This window comes from Schistocerca cancellata, chromosome 3 (genome assembly GCF_023864275.1).
Source record: "Schistocerca cancellata isolate TAMUIC-IGC-003103 chromosome 3, iqSchCanc2.1, whole genome shotgun sequence".
Lineage (NCBI taxonomy): Eukaryota > Metazoa > Arthropoda > Insecta > Orthoptera > Acrididae > Schistocerca > Schistocerca cancellata.
In genome coordinates, this window is record NC_064628.1 from 641,391,848 (window position 1) to 641,411,736 (window position 19,889).

At 36.3% G+C, this 19,889-nt stretch overlaps 1 protein-coding gene across 1 annotated transcript in view; it reads right to left on the bottom strand.

Moving 5' to 3' along the window:
- Window positions 1-14,538: 14,538 nt before the first annotated feature.
- LOC126175592 (death-associated protein kinase related-like) overlaps window positions 14,539-19,889 on the bottom strand; it is a 225,763-nt gene continuing 220,412 nt past the window's right edge. Inside the window, exons 4-7 of the mRNA XM_049922455.1 lie at window positions 19,084-19,210; window positions 18,747-18,795; window positions 17,590-17,769; window positions 14,539-16,910 (exon numbers count right to left, since the gene is read on the bottom strand). Of these exons, the coding sequence (XP_049778412.1) occupies window positions 15,203-16,910; window positions 17,590-17,769; window positions 18,747-18,795; window positions 19,084-19,210 (2,064 nt within the window). The 3' untranslated portion in view covers window positions 14,539-15,202. The remainder of the gene's footprint in view (window positions 16,911-17,589; window positions 17,770-18,746; window positions 18,796-19,083; window positions 19,211-19,889) is intronic.

Here is a 19,889-nt window from a genome sequence, read left to right on the forward strand (position 1 = left end):
ATCATATTCTTCTCGCAGCATCATGTCTCACATCTATTTTTCTTTGACATCGTCTTTCCTGTCTGTAATTTTGTCTTCAAGTTCATCTCCCTTGTATAGATGCTGTATATACACCTTCCACCTTTCCCTGAACTCTTGATATTAATACACCTGTTTCCCTTTTGTCTGTAAACCTCTTTGGTTTTATGATAGGATTTATCTTTCTTTCCTCTAGTGAAATATGCTCCTGTATCCTTACATTTGTCCTCTACACATGTCTGCTTAGCTGTTTGCAATTCCTGTCAATCTTACTTTTTTAGATGTTTGCATTCACTTTTGCCTACTTAAATTTCTGTGTTTTTTTAAATAATCTCCTTTCGTCAGTTAAATTTAACACCTCTTGTGATATCCAAAAATTTCTACTCTGCTGTCTTCACTATTTTATCTCTTGAAGCTACCCATTCATCTTCCACTGTATTCCTTTCCTCCATTTCCCCTCTGTTTCAGTCAGTCATTGCTTAATTCTCCCTCTGAGACTGTCAACAACCTCTGATTCTTTCAGCTTATCCATGTCCCATCTCCTTAATTTCCAAGCTTTTTACAATTCCTATAGTTTTAATCTACAGTTTGTAACCAACAAATTGTGGTCAGAGTCCACATCTGCCCTAGAAAAGTTTAAAATTTGGTTCAAAAATCTCTGTCTTACCATTATACAATCAGTCTGAAACCTTCTGGCATCTCCAGGTCTATACCACATATACAACCAACAGTATTATTTACCAGTGTGTTTGGAGAAACTTTGTGAAACATTTAGAAGCTAAATTCCTGAAAGGATGGATGTAGGGAAATGGTAGAATATCCATCCAAAATTCGTCAAGGATAAAGATTTGAATTGCTTTTTTACCTGCGGCAGTGATTTTTATATGTCGGAAATGGCAAGCTGACCCTAGTTTTGAGTACACTTTTAAACTGTATGCCCCCTGTAACCTCCCCCCCTCCCTTTTCCTGATTACAGCTATTGTCCACAATAATCAAAGTCTTTAATGTAAGATTAGAGAGGAGCAAAGATTACTGTAAGCTTTCTAGTTTACTTACTTTTTGTGTAGAGTTGGCTACAGTTCTTGTCTAGGGGTCTGACTCTTGAGCTGAAATTCTCACATTTTAGGTCCTCATGGTTGAACAGATCTAAATAAATTTGAAGATTGTTGTTGCAGAATTTTTGTTGTTACACTAATGTTGAACGATGGTAAAAATTGCTGTTTTGAAAAGCACGCCGCAGCACATAATGTGAAACAGTCGCCCTCCATTTCTGGCGTTGGCGCCGCTGTGGCAATCGCAGCTTTGGTGTCTCCCTCTGGTGGAAAAGGGGAAAGGTTACCTGTTCACATGCATTTAAGGGGCACTATGAGATTGCCAGGGGGTCAGTCTGGGTCAGTCCCTCATCCCCAGCTTGCTAGTCTGTCTCACGTCCGCAGTTGTTAGGCAGTTAATCTCTGTCTGTCGTTCAGAGTGCTAGTATGTCTGTCATTCGGATCAGCCTTTAACGCCGGCAAAATGAGAGTCTTTCCACTCCGCCAGTTAGAGAACTCAGTGAGTGGTTGCCCGGTCGGGGCTTAGTTCCTGCATCTGAGTCTCCGCGTTAAGCTGCCAATCTGCTCGAGTTTGTTCAGGCAATGGTCATTAGCGGTTGGATCTATCGGTTGGTCAGTCGCGCACTGAGAGACAAGATGACTTGTCCGTCTTGAGTGTCGGCACATGTGAGGTCGCCATGTGAGTCCAGTGGGCTGCGGCGTATAGCGAGGGGTAGTGACTTCGTGGTCGACACGAGAGCAACAGGAGTCAACCCACGACATCAGTTTGGCTGGTGCAAGCTGCGACACTGTGAGACAGAGGATTGGCGCACCTTCCTGCGTCCATTGAAGTGGCTGGCATCGGACAGTTCGGGAGAACGATTTGAGGGTGCTGCGCCAGGTCTTCTCGGGAAATCGCAGTTTATTAGAAGTTAAGTGATTCGTGATATGTTGTTTGATTTACTCTTGTTAAATTCTACTCATTTCCTCGGTGAGGTCACCAGCCATTTTGCTTTGGGGTCAGCCCACCATTCTTCTCTGTTTGCCCACTCGCGGGGAGGTGGTTTTTTATAAATTGGGTGGTCGGATTTTCCCTTGTGGAGTAGAGGCGGGTTAGAGCAACCTGCGGTTTGTTGTTTGGTAAGCTCCCTATCAATCTACTGTACGTTAGTAGCTGCCTCTGTCATGTTTGTTGGATTTGGTGTATTAACTAATTTATTGCTTGGAGTGTAATGGCCTAATACCTGAAATATGTTTTGATCTTTGGAAACTTTGATATTATTGCATATGATCTTGAGAGGCGGTATCTGTGTACTGTTGAGCATCTTAACTATTGTTTGGCCAACTGTGTAGAATTTTATAAAAGATTGCATTTCATGGGTTTTTATTTAAATGATCATTTTAGTATATAAAGTTGCCGTCCTTTCACTGTAAGCCTTTTCTTAGAAGTTAAAATCAAGTTGCACCTTCAGTGGCAAGGTTAATATTTTAATTGTTAGTGGTTTGTACCATTTCCATCCCTCCCATGAGGGGGTGCGTAGTTTGTGTGCTTGTGTAAATTGTTAAAACTCTTAGTTTAAAGTTATCTGGTGTGTTGCAGATTTGCACCAGTGTAGTCTTTCAGAGGCTGTTGTGAGCGGTCGTAACTGCGGTCGTGTCAAAAGGGAGCAGCCAGGTTCTCTGCCCGAAAGCTCATACAGTCAAAACTTGTTTCTTTCTGTCTCTGAATAAATTGTAACTTTGATATTTAGAGGGTGCTTTCTGATTATAATTTTAAATCTGTTTCTTTTAAAAAATTCTTTTAGGCACTATTAAAGTGAATAAAATCCCCATTTGTTACAAGGAATTTGGTTATGATTTCATCAGTTACTCACTGGCAACTACTTCCATACTTACATAGTGTGATTAAATGCGTTAATGTTCTTGATGAATCGCTAGTAAATAAAATAAATTCTTAAGAATATTCTTTGAAAATAAATCATGGTTCAAATGTATTTTGTCACATTTTAATATATCATACAGTCTTTTGAATTTTCACATTAACAGAGCCAAAATTATACTGTTCACCCAAAATACAAAAATACGTCCAATCACATCAGAGGCATGCTTACTACTACTTCACTCTGCAGTAATAACAATATTCTTAACAAATAAATTTCTATTAAGTTTGATTATTATTTCATGAATGAATCCAGAAATTAACATAATAAACGGTAGGGCCTACTACATTGCGTAAATAATAATAGAAATTTTAAGTGTGCCAAATTCGTAATTTCAAACCTTTCTAAAAAAAATTAACTATACATTATTGATTGTAACATAGAAAATAAAGTAATTCCTTTTCATACATTTTAGCTTGAAATATAACATATTGAGTATAAAATCGTATGAAAGTTTTCAGAAAAGCAGCTGAGATACTACTGACCTGTCCAAAATTCGAAAAGTAATACTAGTATTGACAACTAATGTTGAGGAAAAGTAATGCTAGAGGAGGATGTCCCATTACAAGCTGCCTGAGCATGCCAATGCGTACTTTGCAGTAAGCTGGGGCAAACCATCTTGAAACCACTATGAATTTCAAACTAATCTTTGTGATGAGGAAGCCTTTATTTTATAAGCCTAAATAACCATACTTCGGTGATATATTGAGATCAGATTACCACAATATATGAAGGAAGCATGCTACAGTTGCATTGATATGTTACATTCAGCAGTATTCACAGAAGCTAAAGGTCACTTAAAATATTCAATTCATATATTGGAAAATTTGCAAATCATTTAATTCATTGTGACTGTGTGAGCTATGTTTCAAGTTGTATACTCATAGCGAACACAAGCTGACTTTGTTGTTGTTGTTGTGGTCTTCAGACTGAAGACTGGTTTGATGCAGCTCACCATGCTACTCTATCCTGGGCGAATCTTTTCATCTCCAAATAACTACTGCAGTCTACATCCATCAGAATCTCCTTAATGTACTCAGCTCTTGGTCTCCCTCTACTATTTTCACTCTCCACACTTCCCTCCAATACTAAATTTGTCATCCTTTGATGTCTCCTATGAACCGATCCATTCTTCTAGTTATGTTGTGCCACAGATTTCGTTCTCGTCACTTTTGTTCAATACTACCTTATTAGTTACTTGATCTACCCATCTAATCTTTAGCATTCTTCTTAGCACCACATTTCAAAACTTTCTATTCTCTTCTTTTCTAAACTGTTTATCATGATTGTTTCACTTTCAAACATGGCTACACTCCAGACAAATAGCTTCAGAAAAGACTTCCTAACACTTAAATCTATATCAACATAAACAAATTTCTCTTCTCCAGAAACACTTTTCTTGTTTCCATTGCCAGTCTGCATACTTTGCCAGTCATCAGTTATTTTACTTGCCAGATACAGTAGCAATGTTCGTCTACTACTTTAAGTGTCTCATTTCCTAATCTAATTCCCTCAGCACTGCATGTTTTAATTCGACTATATTCCGTTATTCTTGTCCTGCTTTTGTTGATGTTAATTTTATATCCTCCTTTCAAGACACTGCCCATTCTATGTTCTATGCTGTCTCTGACATAGTACAGAGAAATCACAAGGGACATATGAAACTAAATACCCACAGATATAGCTTAGTAGAAGAGTCATTGAATTCATATTACCATAATTCATCAAGAAGTCATATCATAAACACCTAACAGAAATTCTGTCTTGGACTGTATCACACATTTTTAAAAGAAGAAAAAAATATTTTGTACTTCAATCTCACAAATGGAAAGATCTGATCACTACTGGTACTACTTTCTTTTCTTCTTCTGCATTTATCTTTTCCTCTTACTTTATTGTTTCTATCTTCTTTTATCTGACACTACCACAATGCTTGTTTTTCTATTATGTTTGATGTACTAATCCCTGTGACAACTTTCCTTTCATCTTTGTGTCCCTTTTTCCTTATACTTTGCCACGTCACGAGCCCGTCTAAGCCTTGTTTGTGAGTGACCTACCTCCTTTCACTTTCTTTTCTTGCTATGACCCCTACCCCTCCCCTGTTTTTTCATCTTTTTCATTGTGTTGTTGGAACATTTCAATATAAAAGCTATAATTACTTTTTTGTATTTATCTCTGTTTCCATTGGCTGCACTGAGCAATTGTATTGTGAGTGTAATTACTTGCCATCTCATCTGTCACTCTGCAAATTTAATAAATTTTGGAATGACTTGATTCATTGCATAAAACTGAGGAAATAAAATTTCATTTTGTTAATGTGCATTTTTTATATAATGAGTATACTGTACTGACAATTAGGGAAAGTGCCCTCAGAGGGATTTGCAGAGAGCAAGAAATGGCCAGTTATTAGTGAACTGTAGGTGATCACCTTCAATAATTGTGCTGTTTGTCTGAATAATTTCAGTGTGACTTAGTTTAGTGAAACATACACAAATGAGATGGGGCAGTAGGATCTTGTGAAATCTTACATCTGGCTGAACTTCTTGCTGGGAACTAAGCTTCAGCTATCATCTCCATTGATGTATCAATATAAAAAGCCACATAAGACATATTCCACTACCTGTCGAGTCAGCATTTCCAAATGTGCTCTCTTCACCCTTTTGTGTTTTGATGAATAGAGCATATTATTGTTGGGTTTTCATATATGATAACGTTCTTAGCAAGACATTCATGTTTGGTCACGGGAAAATGAAGGTGACCCAGCAGGTGCCCTTGATGCTTCTGAATACTGGGTAGAACATCTGTTTGGTTTCTGTGATTAGATATTGGATCAGAAAATACACAAACCAATAGTATTGACAATTTACAAGTCATTGGCTGGAAAATCTTAAGATAAAGAGTTCTGTCAGGCAATACTGATTAAGGACAGTTAGAGTTGTTAATGTCCGGCTTTGAATGTTTCCCAGCGAGGACTGAAGTGTGTAGTTCCACGGCCACTGAAAATTTGTTTTTAGACCACACTACTTTTAGTGGTTTAAACGTAGAGCAATAGTGGTTTACATGATGATGATGGTCAGATGCTGACAATAAAATCTGCTGACTAGTTAGGCTAATACCATAAAACAAAAGTATTGTTGCAGATTCATAAGTAACGACCTGATCACAATGTTTAGAGAGGAATTCTAGGAAGTTAACAGGAAGAGACTTGTAAAGCACACAATGGGGATGAAAATTTAACTTTTCTGTAAACATATTCTTACAGTCATTGAAGTTTTGTTTTCCAGAACTTTACCATAATATTTGGCGATTTTGGTAGCAGTTACTTACTAGAGAAAACAGTTGTCCATTCCTCAAAGAGAGAGCCTGAATTGTTCACTTAAGTAACACAGTGAGATGCAAATGTCTAACTAGGTATATTGTAACTGCCATATACTTTTAATAAGGGTATTAGGTATGCTTCATCAGGCACTACATGCACCACTGACAGACATCAGTTTCAAAGCTACAGCTCCTAAAGAAAAGGCAAAATTTTTTACATCACAAAAAACAGTAATTGTTCTAATTATGGTGGAGTTTATACCAGAGTAGGGCATATTTCCTGATATATTTTATAGGAACACCCATCTGTCAAACTGGAAATAAGCAAATTACCTATAATTCAGATAAATTTCAATCCATCCATTATTCTTGGAAGTTTTTTCAGAAAGTGGGCTGTGATAAAGTACTGATTCATTTTTCTGAGCAGAACTTTTTAATAGTCTCTGCCTGGATTTTGTAAAGGATTTTACACTGATAAAGCCATGTAAGTCCTTACAGTTGAAGTCCTGGCAAAGTTAAACAAGAAAAGTGTTCTGTTTATTTTTCTGTGAACGTAAAGTAAACAATGTTTTTCTTCAGCAGATACAAGTAGTAGTAATAATATTGTGTACAGTGGATAACGTCACATATCGCGCCAGCCTCTTTAAAGACCATTAGATCTCTTTCTCTCATTCCCCAGTTCACTTATTCCTGAATGGTGTTTGTTGCTGGTATTAAAAATCAGTTTAAGGTGAAATGTTATTTGAAAAACCACAATTCAAGACACAGGTATAAATTTTATACAGGTTCCTTCTTGTCTATTGTTCAGAGTGCTATTATGTATTTAGGTGCAAAGATCTTCATCAAGTTCCCATCCAACAAAAAGCAAAAATTGTGAATCCCTGCCAACTGAAATAATTACTCATTACCTTTCTACAAATTATCTGAATATCTAGATTTAATGGTTGTAAAGATCCTTCAGCTACATAGCAGATAGTAATGTTCATGGTAAAGCTGGATGAGAACTGACAGTGTTTTGTAAACAGGTTTCTGTTGCTACTGACACAGGTAACTATTTTCTTTGAAAAATAGCAATAGATTCAAGTAAATACTAAGCTACTAATAGAAGATAAGCAACAGCTATTTAAGATAAATATAGAAGTAGGAAGTCCCCATCCCACATCCTCATACCCCTCAAAGTACTACTTTTCCTACTGCTATATAGTGACAGCTTATTGTTAATGTAATATATACATTGTGTTTCTAGGAGTTGCTTCTCTCTCTCTTTTTCTCTTTCTTTTAACATGTGCCTTGATTCATTCCACATCCCTTAAGGTTCTTCTGCTTGAAGGGATCTATGTAAAATTATAAATTAAGCAATTTATATTACTGAGAGAGAATTTTATGTTTCTGATTATATCCTGTATGTTAACTGGCCATCTGCTGAGACTGATGAGCCACCACTTCCTGTCAGACAGCTTCTCTTCGTAGCGCATGCTGTGTATAACATTCTGCTGTCCATACCGATTATTGCCATTCAGTGTAGCTGCTTTTTTGGGAGTCCTGTTGAGCAACATTGAAATTGGGGATCTATGTAACCAATGAATTATTGATATTGGGTGGACAAAATATATGTTCCACAGAGAGTTTGTTACTGTTCACTGTCTTGGTTTAGATGTAAGACTAAACTTGTGTTACATTTACAAGAATGCAGGAAGAAGAATACTCTACAATATATTTTACGCTTCTGTTTACTAAAAATTTAAATGAGTACTGCAATCAGGCTCTAGTATTGTAGACACTAATGGGTTAAATGGAATATTCTGTTGGTTCCTGAGCTGTATTGTGAGAATATGTAAAGACTTTATTACAAAAAATTTACAGGCTATAATGCTAAGCTTGAGAGGACAGGAGAAGGTAAGATAAAACTGACAAAGAAACTCCTCATTCTCTTACTATGGCTATGAAAAATAGTAGTATCAAATGTTTGTGGAACTTAATAGGATGCTGTTGAGTTATTATGCTTGTACTTCTGGTGTATTCTAGTGAAGCCTGTACCTTTTACAAAATTTCTTATGGTGATGTTGTGACGATATCATCTCTCAGGTGGAGACAATAAACTCCCTGGTTCAGTTATATTTTGAAAGAAGAGGCTCTCCCTACTTTCTTTATTGACACATAACAGTACATTTATATGGGCTCATTACAACCATATACATTATATACTTGATGAGTCATATTAATCAATTGTCAAAGGAAAACAGCTACTAGATATTACCAGGAACACATCTTTGTACTTATAGCCTCACTATTCAGTTGTAGTCTAATGAGAAACATGAATGTGCTCCTTACAATAAAATTGTAAGAAAGTAGTCACTGAAAAATGTTTAATGTGTGTTTAACATGGTAAATTGTTGGAGCTCTTGAAGCGTAAATCACAATATATTGTGCAAAAATTAAATACTCTGGCATCAAGTATGAGGACTGGAACTTTAATAGTGGCAACTACTTATTTGCAGCTCCTACAAAGTAGATACATGTTTCAAAATTTTACTGACCTTCAAAGTGATCAGCAGCATTGTGTATAACCTGTTGCCAGTGATATGGAAGTTGTAGGTTAGTCTTAGCAGTGCCAGTTGTGTAGACAGTTCATGCGGTGCGGTCTTATGCCTGACGAATTTGTAGCAGTTCTGAAGAGAATGCCGTGAAGTGTTCCCTTCAGTTTAGAAACCAATTGAACTCAAGAGGGCTTGAGTCAGGGGAGTGCAGTAGGTGGTATAGCACTTAGCAGCCCCATCAGTCAAACAACTCAGTAACAGCTTGCACTGTACGTGCTTGAGCATTGTCCTGCAAAATGATGGTCAGGCCCTGAAGAAAGTGTCATCACTTTTGTTTCTATGCTGTTCATTTTTGAACACAACCTACGACCAGCTTAGAGACATAAACCTTCATTACTATTGCCAATGCTTCTCATTTTTGTCATTATTATTTGATTTTTTTACTGTTATTATTATTGCTTTTATCATAATCTGTATGTATACCACCTGTTGTAAAAATACTGCCAGCATTTACTTTATTAGGTCTTAGTCATGTTTATCATTATTATTTGATTTTTTTACTGTTATTATTATTATTATTGCTTTTATCATAATCTGTATGTATAGCACCTGTTGTAAAAATACTGCCGCATTTACTTTATTAGGTCTTAGTCACTACTCTTTATTCATATTGTCACTAGAGTAAGCTAATTTTCTCATTTAAACTATGGTCATGATGTAACTCTGATGTGTGAAATGCTGCATGTGTGGAACACTGGTCTGATGTAAGAGAGGGCCTGATGGCCCTAATCTGATCAGGTTAAATAAATAAATAAATAAATAAATAAATAAATAAGTGATAACACTTTCTGCAGGACCTGACTATCATTTTGCAGAAGAATGCTCATGAACGTACAGTGCAAGCTGTTACTGATTTGTTTGACTGATGGGGCTGCTAAGTGCTATACCACCTACTGCACTCCCCTGACTCAATCCCTCATAAGTTCAACTCAATTTCTAAACTAAAGGGACACTTCACAGCATTCTCTTTGGAACTGCTACAAATTCGTCGTGCAATAGACTGCACCGCTTGAACTGTCAACACAACTGGCACTGCTAAGAGTATCCTACGACTTCCACATCGCTGGCAATGGGTTATACACAATGCTGGTGACTGCCTTGAAGGTCAGTAAATCTTTGAAACATGTATGTATTTTGTACGAGCTGTAAATAAATAGTTGCCACTATTAAAATTCCAACCCTCGTAGATGTGATCTATCTTACTACTATTGTATCTAATAACAAGAAACAAAAGGCTGCTCTAAAAGGAAGTTAGAAAAGATGAAAAACAAAATTTAATTGGAACAAAACAATGCAGTTTTGAATTGTCTTTGTGACAAATAGTATAACAATGAATCTCACATAACCTAGCCTTATGTGACTGTAGCCTTTGTATAATGGCCTGTAAATTTAAAGTGTGTGAAATAAAAGATAGAAAAACTAAAGAGCCAGCACATTTGAGAATACTCAGCATTTAGGCTAACAACAAACTGAGATGGAATGAGTACTCTTGACAAAGAACAGTAAGCCTAGTTCTTAAGATTTGCAGTCATTCTCACCACCATTTTATGTGTGTATCCAAAATATGCAGCTTTCTCTGGATGGATAGTGGTGGCCTCTACTCAAATCATTATTTCCCATATAGAATTTTTTGTTACCATATTAATATTTGTGAAGTGTGATATCTGCTATCATGAAAGCAATAACAACCATTAGACCCTGCCAAAATTATGGAACTGAAATGTGTTGTGTGATGCAAAACCTTTTTAACAGTCTGAGTTTAATATTTATAAAGGAACTAACTTCCTTACACTAACCAATTAGCTGAATTGGCTGTTAAAAATGTACAGTACATAGCATGAAATTTCTTTTTTCACACATCATTCACATATATATTAATGTATATAACAGTACAAGTTTTCATCCAAGAAGCAACTCTTGTTCTTTACAGTAATCTGCATTTTGTGTGTGTGTGTGTGTGTGTGTGTGTGTGTGTGTGTGTGTGTGTGTGTGTGTGTGTGTGTCAGCATGAGTGAGGTCAGGTATGTCATATCCAAGGTGTTTTGAAGTGCTGATTATTGAATGTCATTGTGCCACACAAATCTTGCTGTCACAGTAGCTGGAGGTAAGGGAGACTAGGGTACATCACACCAGATCTTGTAGTCGGAGTTACAGTTTTGAACTGTCTGCAAGTTTATGAGATATATATAGTTATTTATAGTATTGTGTGATTTATTTTTACATTTTATATTTCTCAAGATGTCTTGTGAAGAAAATGAATGTCAGCTACTAGAACTACTAGAAGAAGCTTTAGAAAACTGTTCAAATGCTAGTTCCTGTGACTCCGAGAGCGAAGAAGAAAAATCAAAGTTTCTCAAGAAAGTGGGACTTCCAAAGATGGTACAAAACAGATGAAGGATTGTCCTAGGCAAAGCATTCATACTTGTTCAGAGAAGGTTATTACCAATTGTCCAGGCGTAAAAGGTGCTGCAAAACATGCCAAAACAGAGAATGAATGTTGGAGTCTTTTTATAACAAACTATGTTGAATACTATACTTACACATACATTGTTGTTGTTGTTGTTGTTGTGGTCTTCAGTCCTGAGACTGGTTTGATGCAGCTCTCCATGCTACTCTATCCTGTGCAAGCTTCTTCATCTCACAGTACCTACTGCAACCTACATCCTTTTGAATCTGCTTAGTGTATTCCTCTCTTGGTCTCCCTCTACGATTTTTACCCTCCACACTGCCCTCCAATACTAAATTGGTGATCCCTTGATGCCTCATAACATGTCCTACCAACCGATGCCTTCTTCTAGTCAAGTTGTGCCACAAACTTCTCTTCTCCCCAATCCTATTCAATACCTCCTCATTAGTTATGTGATCTACCCATCTAATCTTCAGCATTCTTCTGTAGCACCACATTTCAAAAGCTTCTATTCTCACTTACACATACAAATAATCAAATAAGGAATATCAGGGGAAAATACCCAGAAAATAAAGAGCAATACCACATAAATATGCAAATTTGGAGGATCTGAAGGCTTTTATGGAACTTTTGTACATAGCAGGCCTAAACCACTCAAATAGACAAAACTTGAATGATTTGTGGCGTACAGATGGTACTGGAGTTGCAGTCTTTTTGACTACAGTGTCACTGCAGAGATTTTACTTTCTCCAAAATTATTTGAGATTCGATAATAAGGACACCAGGGATGAAAGGAAAAAGACTATCTGCCTGCTATAAGAGATATTTTTGATAATTTTGTTAAAAATATTCAACAACACTATATGCCATCTGAGAACCTTACTGTTGATGAGATGCTGCTATCTTTCCGAGGGAGGTGTCCTCTCCATGTATATATGCCAAACACGGCAAACAGCCAAATAAGGCATAAAATATATGCTCTTGTAGATGCGAAGACGTTCTTTATCCTCAAACTGGAAATATACTCAGGAAAACAACCACCAGGACTTTACCATCTTAGTAAAAAAGCATATGATATTCTAACAATATTAGAGAAGGAAAGTTGCAACTCACCATAGCGGAGATGCTGAGTCGTGAAACCACACTGGTTTCAGTTGTCAGACTGCAGTCGTGTGAGTGAGTTGCATTTGCATGAGTGTGTGTGTGCATGTGTGAATGTTTATCTATTGTAGACAAAGGCACTAATGGCCAAAAGCTATAATTGTGTGAATCTTTTTGTTGTGCCTATTGTGACTCAGCATCTCCGCTACAAGGCGAGTGGCAACTTTCCTTCTCCAACGTTGTTACAGTCCATCCTGGATTTTCCACTGTCTCATATGATATTGTAAACTGTTTACTGGAGCCAAAAACAAAAACAAATAGCAATTTGACATCATCTCTTGAAAGAATATTCATTGACTTCCGTCAGCCTAGTCCGTAAAAACAAGACAAATGTACATGAGATTTTCAAAAAAGGAACAGAAGTATATAGTTCTCAATTTGGGCTCCAGAATGACATTACATGGGTGTCCTAAATACCTAAAAGAAAAAAAAGAAAAGAAAATAAAGTTGTGTTGGTTATGTCAACTTTACACAATGAGAAAAACATGGACCAATCGACAGGTGATAAAAGAAAACCGGAAATGTTACTTATTACAATGCAACTAAAGCCGGCGTCAATCTCACACATGAACTGAGTGCCACTTATAATGTTGCCCGCAATAGCAAACATTGGCCTATGACAATTTTGTATGGTATGCTCAATATGGCTGCCATAAATGCCATCACAGACTAAGGAGAAAATAACAAAGGTGACAAAACACGCATGAAGCCCCAAGATTTCATTTGTAAATTAGGTTTGAATCTAATAAATGATAGTCTTCGCATTAGGCAAGAAAATGTACGTCTTCCAAGGGGAATTCAAAAGAGGATTGCTGATCAACTGCGAGAAACTTCACTGCCGGTTCAAAAAAAAAAAAAAGAAGAAGACTGGTAGATGGTGTGGTGACTGTACTATAAAAAGGACAGGAAAACAAAACATTCTTGTTTGAAGTGTGAGAAGCCAATATGTATGGATCACACGATTTTTGTGTGTGGAGAATGTGCTGATTTGTAGGTGTAATGTTGGTGCTGAGTTAATTGATCTCATAAGACCTTTTATTTTCTTTTTCTGTTTTATAATTAGAAGAGAGTATCATTATGTTAATTAATAAAAGAAACTATAATTTTGTTTGAATTTTGTATAAAAAAATGTTAAACTTCTGAAATTTATACTTTTTCTGAGAAAGTATACACACTTCACTATTTCACCTAAAGAAAAAGGTTTTATATCTTAAACAGAGATTTTACTTACTCATCTTGTTTGATAGACACCATTATTAATATCCCAAGTAAAAAAAATACTTAATACACGATTATAGTATCAAAAACTCGTCATCAGAGTTTCGGGTATCTCATACCCACCTTACAGCAGGTGTAACAATGTCTCTCCTCATTCACGCCTGGTTAAAAGTGGCAGTGAAAATTAACTATAATGATGACTCTTTAGAAAACAATCTCAAAGTAACAGTGCTAAACCACCTACATCAGCCCCTAATCATAAATCAGAAACTTTAATTTTCTCAACAACTTCTACAGCATTGACCAAACTCAGGCTAACAGATGGAATAACTATGATGCAATGCAGAAAATAATGCAGGGTGCATGGGTAACTCAGTCCCAAGTAGCAGCCTGAATGCAAGGCACTTAGCAAGTGGATAGCCAGGATACCAGTAATGATGCAGTGGCCAACATGATAAGTATGAAGCATGTCTGCAGCAGTCCAACAGTTATTGACAGTGCACAAGAGCGCAACATTTTTTCTGTGCTTGACACATTTAATATTCCTGAAGTTTTTTCTTTATTAATTCTAGCATTCTAGCTACTGACAATATCATCGATCAAAATTTTTTGGTGTCTGACCTCTTACAGAGGTGATTAAGGGAAGAGATGTAATTTGGAGATTAAATATCATTTACTGGTGAATAATATTTGCTGTAAGAACATTCTACACTTTCATCTTATCTTGCTTTTCACTGTGACTCTTGTGTTTAAGGAAATAACATGCAAAGGCTATATGTAGGGTTTGCATTTCATGAATTCTGTGCAAAATATCACAATATTTAGCATAAAATATTCATTTCTTTATTTCAGAGTACACTGCAATATTTAATAAAATGTATACTTATAATAACATAAATAAATATTCTTCAGTGTTATAAATTCAAATATTTTTACATTGATGTAAACACAGTATGGAGTTCAGAGATAATTACAATATATCAGTACAACACTTACATACAATTTTTCAGTGCACACTCTGATTTTCTTTTTTTGACATGACATAAACTTTGTTCACAACAACAAAGCACCTTCAAGGGCAGTGAAATATTTTTCAACAGGCATATTCTAGGAACTTGCATATTTACAATATTTAAAATATTGACAATCGCTGACCTGCCAAAACATGGCACTAGGTGGAGACTTCACAAGTTAGAAAACTGCAGAACTAATTATTATAGTCATGCAGATCAACTTTTGCTTGCACTCAATTATCACAAATTATTCATATAGTACATAATTGGTCCACGTTTCCATTATGATCAGTCATTTGTGAAAGGCATTTCCACAAACCTACAATGTACAATAAGTTGTATGTATCTGGGATACTATTTACAAAATTAATACAAAATTTGGTCCTTTGTTTGACTAGCATCTGTATAGTACAAATTATTACACACACATACTACACTTGTTTGTTGCCTCAGGACAGTTCTCAAACAAGAATTTGAGTGAATGACTATTTCTGTACTTTCAAGACTGAAACTTTTTGATTCGTGCCTGTACAGATTCACATTTCACTTCACTAAACCTACTGTACTTTCCACATTTTACTTCACGAAGAACAACAATGTCACCTTTTCGCTCATGCACAATGTTCAGGCCATATTCTTTGCTCTGTGCAGGGGCTATAGGTTTTAAATTTGCAGATTCCATTTTACTTATGTACGTAGTGTGACAAGATTTTGCTGCCTGCTTCTTTGCCAAAGCAAAAATGTTGTCAGTGGAAATTGCATTTGTTGAAGCTTTGAGAAGACTTTCACCTGGAACTGAAGATAGTCGGGAAAATGAAGTGAATCTGCTTGCAGGATATCTTGCTGTCACGTCAGATTTCCTTAAAGCATTTGCAACACCTCCACTGGTGTTTGAAGTAAATGTCCTGTGAGAATGCTGAACAAAATGACGATTTCCTTGTTTGCTGTAACTATAATCCACAGGTTCGTCAAGTGAAATTATACTTGACCTATCACTTGAAGAATCTATAGACATTTCACTGACTGAATCACTACCGGAATCACTTGTCAACTGATCACAAAATCCAGAACTAGTGTCAGAAGCAATGGAAAGAGGAGGAGAAACTGTTGTTCCAACATCATCCTCAGAGTCATCAATTATAATGCACTTCCGAAAACTGAAAAGATCCTTCTTGTCCCGTTCCCTTCTGCGTATGACATCTTGTGGGGCTTTTTCAAAACATGGTAGCCTTCCATTATTCTTCTTTACCTGTGAAGGCATGATAGTACTGCCTACTGCCTGGCTGCCGAGGGACAGGCGGTAACTGCTCAGCGACCCCACTGGCATAGTCTGCATAGCAGTAGCTTTGCTTACTGATCGAGCTTCTCCTGGCTTCAGAGTTGATACAGACATGGATGTTACAATTTTTCCTACAGTTGTTGTCAGTGTGGTAGTAGTACCAGTAGTGAGGAAAGTGCTTGTTACATTCAGTGGCTTGGTGTTCTTCACAGACCCAACACTGCTATTGCTAACTGTGATTGCAGGCACACTGCCTAGCACTGCTGATGGTACTGTTCTTACAGATGTCACAACATTTGTAGCACATGTTGAAAATGTAACAGCATTTGTAGTGATTGTCCTGCTGAAAGACTTGCCTGATGAAGAACTGACAGGTGTCTTATTTTCATCAGTTGACTTATCACTTTTGGTTGTGCAACTAATAAAATTGTTGTTCTTGTAGTTGCTGGGAGAAGTAGCTTCATTGTCCATCATATTAATTGATGCAAATTTCTCGGCCAAACTACCCATATTTTTAACAAAATTTTGCCTTCGGAAGGATTTCATACCAGTAGTGGAATGATTGTCTTCATTTGTTTCTGTCGAAGTGACTCCAGCCCTCTCGGGAACGGATGCCACTGTCCTCTTAGTTTCTTCTTTCTCACCTTTCTTGTCTTCATCTGTTTTGTTACGAAGAAGCGATTTTCTCCTTGCCAGGAGGGGTGGCCTCCTCTCCTCTGCGGGTTCTTCACTTTCCACTTCAGCGCGGATATTAGCAACCCGTTGTGCAAGTGCAGCTCTTTGAGCTTGTATCTTTTCACCAACACGTGCCATTAGTAGTTCAGCATCATAAAGATTGGACAATGCAGTGTTGGTAACAGGTGTTGGCAGATCGTCTTCTACCATGAACCACTGGTGCTTTAGGCTCTGCTCCGCAGTCAGTCGTTGGCTGCAGAATGAAAAAAATGGGTACTGTTAGATAATTTACAAGTATGTCTCATTTTTTTATGCAGTTGCCATATTTAGAGTATGCAAATAATACCAGCATTTTACTGATGTAGAAAATGGTTGCTGACATACACACTACTTATTTCTGCAAAAAAGTGCATTTTCTCAAACCAAGAGAGAGAGAAATATATGTTGTGCACTTTATATGGGAGTCAGTGAACTGAAATGTTTATATAGTAGATTACTGTGTAGATTGGTGAAGGCTAAATAAGAACTGCTGAGTCTTTGTCATCATCTGAAGTATTCTTTAATGTATATGGCTGCTAGTTTTCTGGCCTCTTCATTTAATATTATCCAAAAATAAAGACTGCTTGAAAAGGGTAAATTCTATTGTAAAAGGAAGTAGCAATAACTGACATTTGTACACTAAATGACAAGATAAATGAATTTAAATAAAATTTTAATCAAAACATTCCTCATGAGGTGAGGGAAAATTTATAAAAATGGCAAGACAGTGCCTGTTTTACAACTAAAAAAGAAACAGGTTTTTTATTCATTATTATTTCAGTTACAGTGTAAATCTGGATACCGACTACCTGTTACAAGATGGTATCATAATGTTTTTATCTTACATGTTTGAACTGTAGAGTTCTACTGTAACACAATGAAGTTGTACCTACCTAGGGTCTTTCACTATGAGTTTGCACATGAGATCTTTAGCATCCTCAGATATATCCTCGAACAAGTCTTCGGGGAAATCGAGGATGCATTTAGATATGTTGCAGAATGTCTCTTGTTTTGTATCCCCACCAAATGGAGAGCACCCTGTGAGTAGCACATAAAGCAGGACGCCAACAGACCTGTAAAAACAATTTGCATTGCTTCTAACATCACTGATAACATATGGTTGAAATACAGTCTATACAATTTTACTGTTTGTCTCATCAAAATCTTTCATTTACAAGCTATACCACTAAAGGTAACAAGAATCTACTTGCAAATGACAAAGCTGAATGAACTTATAGTTTCAGATAAAAATGCCTCTCAATGCTGTTATACAGGATGTGCCAAAAAAACTCCGATAAACTTTAGGGGCACATTCCCTACCCTAAAACAAGAAAAAAAGTCTAGTAAACAAGGGCTCTGAAGTGCATGCATTAAGAAATATGAGTACTTGATCTTCAATACTATGAAACACATCACATCTCTTCTACTACAAGCTCACTGCTTTTGATGTTTTAGGAGAAGGTATATGGACCAAAACAAGAAAAAAGTGCAGTAAACATGGGCTCTAAAATGCATACCTTCAGAGCTATGAGCTCTTGTTCAGTAGAAGGGACTTGTTTCACACGAGCGAAGACAAGCAAGTGCGAACAGCTAAAGAGTGTGCATATTAAACTCGATGTTTACTAGACTGTTTTTCTTGTTTTGCTTACTTCTTCATTAGAAAAGCTCTATTTATTATAAAAAATAAACATTGCTCATACCTCTTCTGGTATGCATTTTAGATCCCATATTTACCAGGCTTTTTTACTTACTCCTGTATAAGGAATCTGTCCCTAAAGTTTGTCAGTTTTTTTTCTGATATCCTGTATGTTTCTAATACAAATGTTTATTCTATCACAGTTTGATTTCTGACTCAATTTTAAACCGCCATGCTTAAATTTCTGATCCTGTATTACACAACAAGAAGCAGGAGGGTCTTAAGAATAGGTGTTTTAAACTGCTAGAGCATAGTGTTGTGTCACTGTACAGTATGTTTAATACCTAACATACTACAAAAACTCATGTTACATTTTCATAAATTGGAAAATGTAGTTTTATATCAATTACTTACCACATATCTGTTGCGAGACTGATAGGCTCAAAATTGAGGACCTCTGGAGCTGCAATACAAACAAGCAACTTTCATTACTAACTTCATAGAAACAGAACACAACAATATCATCTAGACACAAAGTTGCAGCACTGCTTGTAAAAATACTTGTTGCTGAATTACTGAAATACTAAGTCTTATAGAGAAACTGATAATTAATGACAGAGGCATTTAGTCTTGTAAAGATGTTAGAAATGCCTGAGATCTATAGTGAATCATAATGAGACAGCATCACTTCTACAAAATCAGCAGTAGAAAATCATATTACACAGCTTATAAACTGTAAAAGATAGCTTACCAACATAATCAGGTGTTCCCAGCATATCACGAATGTCAGCTCCTTGACTGATATACCGAGAGATGCCAAGGTCGCACAACTTTACTTCACAGTGTGGGAACTCATCTGTCAGAACTAGGTTTTGAGGCTGAAACAGTGAAAACAGTGAATTTAAGAATAACTAGTTTGGGAAAGCTACAGTTCTTTTAATTCATAAACTAAAATTGCGTTTTAGAGACTGACTTAATGAATATTATGCAAACTAAACACATTTCAGAATTTGTGTTCATAACTTTGATATAAAATATTTTATAATCCATAATTTCTATAACTAATGATAGTACCCTAACTAAGCTTTGAAAACAGCTGCTATGAATCAAAGATTCAGTATTATATAGACAACAGTGTTTTGATGCACTGAACACATTCTTGTAATTATACAGTAGGGTCAAAATAGTATACAGCATTCTAGTAATTTTCAGCAATATCTTGAATAACAGTGTAACTCTTGTGTAATAAGTAGCAGAAATGCCAGTAGTAAACAATTTTATCTTAGCAGTGAGTTACCCAATACAAATACATACTGAAGTTGCAGACAGGAATGAAATGAATTACAACTTTGAGTTAATAGCCTTGGTTGATGAGCAATATTGCATAATTAAATGTATATCTATAATTTTTCTTTTGTGGATTGCAATAGTTTTAGCAGCAACTGTTAAGTTTACTTACACCTATGTAAATCTGCACTGCATTTAACAAAAATAATAGGAATTACATTTCACCATATGTGACCACCACATAGTATTTTGGATGTTGGATGATCATGC